This window comes from Montipora capricornis, chromosome 13 (genome assembly GCF_036669925.1).
Source record: "Montipora capricornis isolate CH-2021 chromosome 13, ASM3666992v2, whole genome shotgun sequence".
Taxonomy (NCBI): domain Eukaryota; kingdom Metazoa; phylum Cnidaria; class Anthozoa; order Scleractinia; family Acroporidae; genus Montipora; species Montipora capricornis.
The window spans coordinates 5,720,542-5,728,041 of NC_090895.1; the positions used below are offsets into that span (position 1 = coordinate 5,720,542).

Consider the following 7,500-nt stretch of genomic DNA (forward strand, 5'->3'; position numbering starts at 1 on the left):
GTGGGTAGAGCTATGTCTCGTTTTCGGGGAACTGCTTCTAGATAAATGCAGTTATGTTGTATAGGTCAAGAATAATAAGAATAATAACTTCATTTAAGAATCACAGCACAGTAGCAGGCAGGCTTATCAGAGGTACAACATAATATTAGATTGCGGGAAAGTGGCAAAGGAACGAAAGAGATAAGTGGCTCCTTAATAAGAATTTACCTAAATTAGCTTTGCATATCCAAGCTGTAGTTTACAAGGTTGCATTATACCGATTAACTTAAGATGGACACGTGATAAGTTTAAACTAAAAGCCTTTTTTATTGAAGTATTTAAACGAGCTATCGTGAGATATTTAAAAAAGACAATTCGTTTTCTTTTGTCAAAACGAAGCTTTTGTAGCCTTAAAAATTAATTTGCTTTGCACGCCTTGACAGTTTTCTGTCTTAAACCACAAGACTTTGCTTTACAAATATTAGATGTCTTTAATTGAAGTCCTTTTTACCCAAACCATCATGGCAGCTAGAGGAAGTCTTCTCTTGGTGGTTTTCCTTTTTTTAATTGAGAGCTCTTTTCCATTTTTGTTTTCTTTTTTTTATACTTTATGAAGTTCGTCCGAGTGCTAAGTGTAACACATATTTTGATTTCTGTGTTAATGAAAACCAGGGCCAATCACCAGCAATTTTCACTTTCACTCAACTGGCTTTAAAAACAAGCCTTAACTGATCCTGTAAGTTACCTGTTTGTGGCTAGTAACTCCACAGAATTTGGTGACTTGCACTTTGCATTCTCTTATGCATTTTTAGCGTCATCTGGACTCTTGTAGAATTTAGCTGTTTGACTAAAATACAGTAGTGTTTGTTGATACGCCTGATGAGATCTTAACGATGTTAAGGGTATCATTACTCTACTATTTTGTTTTTCCTTATGCGATATTCACATCATTGATATAGAATAACATTTGCGATTTGGTAGAAAACAATTTTAATCTTTCTGGAGAATATTCCAAGGGATAGTTGAGAAACATTTGAAAAGTTTTGTTCATTATCATAGAGTTCGATGTTCAAAACATCAACAAATTTTATTAATAGTAGAAAGCGATATGAGAACATTTTAGAAGGTTTTGAAGAGGATCACGAGGACGTTTAACTCCGTTTGATCTGGGAGGAGTATTTTTAATCTCAGTGTGTTTTGACCCACAATGGCACCTTAAGATCTATGGTGACAATGCCCAGAAGAGTTCCTCTTAACGATAGAGTTTATTAACCAAAAAATGGCCAGTGTCTGCATTCTCAGTTACATTTCTCAGTTAATTTGGTTCCACGTTCTCTGCAATCCTGCACCTTAAAATAAATAAGTTCCAGGGGGTATGAAAAATAGGAATTTGGAATGGGGGCAATTTCAGCTCTGTTCTTGCTCTTTTCTTCTTGTTCTTCTTTCCACAGCATTACGGAATAGCTCGGCTGTTCTGAGGAAGTTAAAAAAGAGCTTTGTAGAATCGTTAAATAAAAACATTCAGCTTTAATGACGTTGTCGCTCATCCTCTCAATCAATTCCTCTTGATGTCTGTGAAACGTTTTAAAATGTTCTCAGGTTTTATTGTAGAGAAATGGTGTACATGAATATTATTTATAGCTTTTCTTATTTACTATGACATGTACTCAAATATGCATGCTTAAAATAATGGTGAGAGTAGGGTAAGGCAAGACGAAATTGTCTTGCAGCAGTGGGAAATCAGTTTCACTACTAGTGGTTTGGTCTGTTCAGGTTGTTTGCAAACATCCTTTTGGAAGTCAACAGGACTCGAGGCACCGAAAATAAACAATTGTCTTCTGACTGATGCACGCGCCTTAGAACGCATGCTCAGTCAGTAACCCGTTTATGAACAAGAGTGGCTCTCTTCCTCAACGGTGACCGAGGAAATAAAGACAAGTCCTCGAGATTAAGAGCCTGTAGGACAATGTTTGTATTTGTAGTGAAACTAATATTTATCGCTGTTTTAATCTTGTCTGCTAATATTTACTTTAATCTTTTTTAACGAACTCAAGGTTAACAAAGTTAACGCAACCATGTAATCTTGATTTTTATATGTTAACCCAGTATCTTAATTACGTAACCCTGCTGATAACAAGCTGATTCGAAGATTAAGGCTTAACAGGGTGAACTATGTGGCAGTAACCTTCGAAATTGAGCTTCAAATGAAACATTCGAGTCATCGAGAATAAAAGACCAGGGCCCTTTTCTCAAAGGTTCCGAAACCTTTCTGGCGTATTTTGGGTGACATAAATCCCTCTGTATCTTCAGAAGCGGAAGGTTGCAAGGCATGAAAAGTTTTGTTTTTTCTTGTATTGAAAAGAGATTAAAAGACCAGCTTTTCAGAATATAAGGGGAGTGTAGGCTGCTTTTCGGGCCTGAAAACCTTTTGGGTCTTTTAAGAAACGGGCCCCAGGGCCCATTTGTAAAAGTCAGGAAAACTTCTTGCGTCATAAAGCTATCTTTGATACCTAATCCGCTTATTCTGAAACGCTGATTATCGTGAACGTGTAGAAATTGGAAATAGCATAGGTTCAAGATACAGAGAGATTTCGTCTGCCCTAAAAATGATTCGGCAAAAACGTTTAGGAACCGCGATGGAATATGTACCAGAAAGATGAAGGGTGTTGGAGAAGGACCGAATTTTAAGAAACGATTTGCATCAGTAAAAGACCATGCCTAGAAAATTGAGACCGTGAAACATATGTGTGTGTGCAATGCTAAACCGTGCCCTTTTCCCATAGTGCACTCGGTTGAAAAGCTGGAAAAAAAGTCCTAGTTTCTCCATTCAAGGTCTGCCACATTTTTTATTGTCTTTAATGCTATTTGGTAACTGCTGCTTTTGAGTAGTCTAACATTGTAACCAATCTTATTTAGAGCTTAATAAACGCTGATTAATCATACTTCACTGTGTCCTTTTCCTTCATGTGGGAATTTAGCCTAACAATCTTGGGTAGTATTGGACGTTGTTTACTAAGGCTTTGGAGAATTCGTTTGTTTTCAAATTTTCATATGATTACATATAAATCATATCTCGGAAATGGCTTATCTGTAAGTATTTCAACAGCCAATTCACTACTTGCACAATCCCCTAATACACCTCTATTACCCCACAAAACGTTTGCATAACCATTGTTTGCAATTTCTCCTGGGACATGAAAATGTCCCAAGAGAAGTCGAAAACAATGCCTATGCAGATTTTTGAGGGGTAAAAGAGGTGTATTATGGGATTTGTGCAAGTAGTGAATTCAACCCTGGTTCAATGTCTCTGGTGAAAACATTGACTCAGCCCTCGGCCATGCGTTATAGTTCGACATCTCGACTGGGCGTGGCTTTTGCTGCCAGATCAAACCGGTTCTTCAAGGCATAAAATGTATGAACAGTTGTACTGTATGAAAGCCATTTTATTTCAGACAAGAGGATAGCCCCTGCTCTCGAGTTAATGGAGCCTATGCAAAATCGGGACCACCTTCCGCCAATAGCACTGATGTTTCTTCTGCTGCACAAAAGCAGCCGGCGCAAGAAGCAGGAGCCATTCCCACGTACGCAGTTGTGGAGAAGTCGAAGAAGAAAAAGAAAGAGCCGGAAGAAATGCCTCTTGTAAATACTGACAAGGGAAAATCCAAAAAAAAGAAAAAGAAGACGGACGACAAGAATCTTTATGACAGCGTCGAAGAACCAAAGAAGGTATGTCGTCCGGTACTCATTGATCTAACAATGAACCAGATTTAAGTGGCGAGTCTTGTAGCGCATGGGCCCTTATTTGGGACATCAAGTCAATTTAAGTCAAATCAAACTTGGTTTTTAAGGAGACGGGAAAACCAGAGTACCCAAAAGAGAAACATTTTTGAGAAGAATAGAGAACCAGACATCACACAGCTGTTCCCTTTTTAGAGCATTTTCACTCACGTGACCAGAAGCCATATTGGATTACTGAAACAAAAGGCAGGATTTGCATAAAAATAGAGTTAATTCCCTGAGAATTAGTTTGGTACACCATCATGGCCGCCATTTCTTCGTTTTGCAACACCATCGTGCCCGTCGTGACGTCATGGGGTAACGCTCTGTTGGACCAGGCTTAGCATAAGCCACTTTCAAAAATACCTAACCATAATACTCTTTGTTTGCCCTGCAAAATTCTGCATAAGCATTGTCTTTATTTTCTCCTGGGACCAATTTAAGTCCCAATAGAATATGCAAAATGTTGGAGGGCAAACAGAGAGTATTATGGTATTGTTGAAAGTGTCCTATTATGTCCCCCATCTAGGGCTTTTGTATTTGCTGTACCATTAGGTTTGGCCATTTTTTTTAGTTCTGAGCCAATGTTTTCAGCCCCTGTATTGATAAAATGTACCACAGGGGCACGGGATAACCCTAGGGATTCAAAGGGATTTGAACCAAAGGCCAGCCCGTTACCAAATTGCTATCTCCTGGTAAGGAGACTATGTCATTAATTTCATTGAGTTTGGAGAGACGTTTTCACTTACTGACTCCAACCTCGTTCCAGGGTCTTTCATCTCCGCATCCTCTGCTGACGAACTAGCACCTGATAGTGGTGTTCTCAACAAATAGTTTCTTTAAAATGCTAGTAATTCTTAAAATACGGATGTGTTTCTTGAATGAAAACCATGTCAATCTTGCCCATTTTCTGTTAGCCATGCACGTACATCTTTTTGGCTTTACCACGTTTCATTTTACTAAGGTTTTTGGATGCTGCAATGTTTTCTTTTCTCAAGATACTCTCAATGTTCTTACCACTTGACTTGATGATGAACTTTATTTAAGTGTCAAGTGTATTTAGCGTTGTGCCACTAATTGGGGACATTGTACAAAAATCATATCGAATCATAAGTTGATTTTTGAGGAAAGGTGTACCGGCGTACCCTGAGGAAAACCTCTCGGAGAAGAGTAGATAACCAACAAATGCAACCCACATATGACGCCAAGTCTACGAATCGAACACGCGCCACATTGGTGGCACAGCTTTACTTCCTTTAGCTAGCATATTTATTGGGCCTTGGACTGCCTCGATACCTTTCCTCAGGAGACTTTGGTGTTTCTTCCGTGGCAAAGACATGTAATTGCTTATTTTCAGCATTTCACTGTCAAGTACTATTTGCAAAGCATGATGAATCGAGTGGGGGCCGTCCTCAGTTTGACTCGCAAATCTGGCGCTCTGTGAATGTCACGCCAACCTCGTTTCCAGGTTCTATCTTCTTCTTATTGTCTGGGAACGAGGTTGTTGTTACGAACCAACAACTTGTAGTAATCAACCCAACAAAGTTGTGCAGACTTGTTGGGCACGCTGCCTGGATGTTAAATGTGTTTGCATTTTGTAGGAAAAGAAGCCTGGGGAAATATTTTATGCAGATTTGGGCGAATTTCAGAAGCAAGAAATGCCTAAAGTGGCCACTTCGCCACCAACTCTTCCTCCTCTTAAAAGAGCCCCGTCTTACGAAAAAACAGATTATGCTGACATCACACAGTTTCTTAGGAAAGAAGCTACCCTGCCTAAAGTGGCCACTTCGCCACCAACTCTTCCTCCTATTAAAAGAGCCCCGTCTTACGAAAAAACAGGTTATGCTGAGAAAGAAGCTACCCTGCCTCCGGAAAAAACCCCGAACTCTGAAATGAAGCCACAAGCTGCCAACCAAACCCACGATGAAGTGGAAAATAAAGAAACGGCACTCTAGGTTAACCAGTACTGTAGGGTCTGTCGTTATATTCATGGCTACAAACCCGTGTAGTTCCTCGGAGTGTTTTTCGTTATTGCTAGGGGCGTTAATTGAAATGGCAATGTAAAATAATTTTTATGCAGTATATTTTTATATAGATTTTTTTTTATGCACGGCAAGCTCATTTGTACATTGTGTGTAGCTACTGCAGGTTAAATACAAATTATAAATGTCGGTAAATGTTTTAATTCTTCAAAGAAGAATTCCTCGGTTGCACAATAACGTATTTAAACGCGGCAGTATCAAAGTTCATGAAAAGTGCAGAAATTGTTAAAAAGCCCTGAAGTTTCTCCCTTAAAGGCCTTAGAGAGCTGGCTTAGGATAGAAAATATGAAGCCACCGTGCGAGTGTCTATTTATGAGGCCCTATTAGGGGTTATCGGGATACGGGATATTTGGGTAAAAAATTATAGGGATACGGGATATTTGGGCGGAAAATTAAAGGGATACGGGATATTTTTAAAAAGATTCTGGGATATCGAAGTTATCATTTTTTAAAAGAATCAAATAAGAATTAACGGGATACGGGATATTTTGGCCAAAAATTAATGGGATACGGGATACTCAGACCCCCCCTAATGGGGCCTCATTTATGTTTAAGTTATGAATTCTTAGAAAGTACTTGTGGTAATTAGAACGAGTGACATAAACTTTGTGTCAGAATATCGAGAAACCATTTTTGTGTCATTTTGAGAATCGGCGCTTCAGTAATGTAATAACCTCAGGTTAATTGTATCCCAATAATCGCATGAACAATTATATTAAGATTGTGGTGATGTATATGTATGGTATGGTTAATTTTTAATTTTTAAATACGAAAAATGCGTGCATAAATGCACCAAATGGATAATTTCAAGATTAAAGAAACTTTATCGGTTGTTGGCCTTCCTGATTTAACAGTACGTGCTTTGCTTTATTGTCAATTCTCTATTTTCGAATTCCCCATAATACACTTTGTTTGCCCCCACAAATTTTGCATAAACTATTGTTTTCAAATGCTCTTGGTGACACTGCTTATTCTCAAGAGCATTTGAAAACAATGGATTATGCAAAATTTGGGGGGCAAACGAAGTGTATTATGGAGAATTCGAAAATAGAGAATGATGGAGGGGGGAGGGGGAGGGGTGGGGGGTGGGTGAACCTTAAAGGGAACTTCCACTTCAACAAAAAAATAACTTTAAATCACGGGAATTAACTGTTACAGTCAAGTCAGTCTAAAGTATTTGTTTAATCGGAAATAAATAAGTTTTAGAATCGCTTATTTTGGGTTTTCAAATTTCGTGGGCGCCGCATCTTGAATAATTTTTGGCGTGTTACGGTTGCCCTATTGTTGTTACACAAAAGCCCTTTTTGTCAGAACAATAACGCAACCGTAACACGTCACACTTATTCAAGATGGCTGCGCCGCAAATTTCCCTTTCGTAAACGTCCGTTGCCATTTCAAACGGTCGATGCCATTTATAACGGTCGACTACACACTTGACTTCAAAGAAAATTAAAAGAAACAAACTAAGAAAAAATATTAACAAAAATTAAGACAAAAAAGGAAAAAAAAACATTTATAAAAGAAAAACTGGAGGAAAAAAAGAGTCCGAAAATTTCAAGACTCGAACTCGGGTTCTTAGCCCTCACCCGAAAAATAACTCTTACTCGAACCCTAACTCATATGACCAGCGAGACACAACTCCCGGTAACCGCAACCTTTTGAGTTCTTAGACCTATTGAGTGTAATTCAGAGCTAAAAAATG

At 38.6% G+C, this 7,500-nt stretch overlaps 1 protein-coding gene across 1 annotated transcript in view; it reads left to right on the forward strand.

Annotated features, from left to right (window-relative positions):
• The window catches only part of LOC138029718 (hemicentin-1-like), a 113,312-nt gene extending 106,683 nt beyond the window's left edge, over positions 1 to 6,629 (forward strand). The window contains exons 24-25 of the mRNA XM_068877473.1: positions 3,432 to 3,705; positions 5,358 to 6,629. Of these exons, the coding sequence (XP_068733574.1) occupies positions 3,432 to 3,705; positions 5,358 to 5,711 (628 nt within the window). The 3' untranslated portion in view covers positions 5,712 to 6,629. The remainder of the gene's footprint in view (positions 1 to 3,431; positions 3,706 to 5,357) is intronic.
• Positions 6,630 to 7,500: the final 871 nt, after the last annotated feature.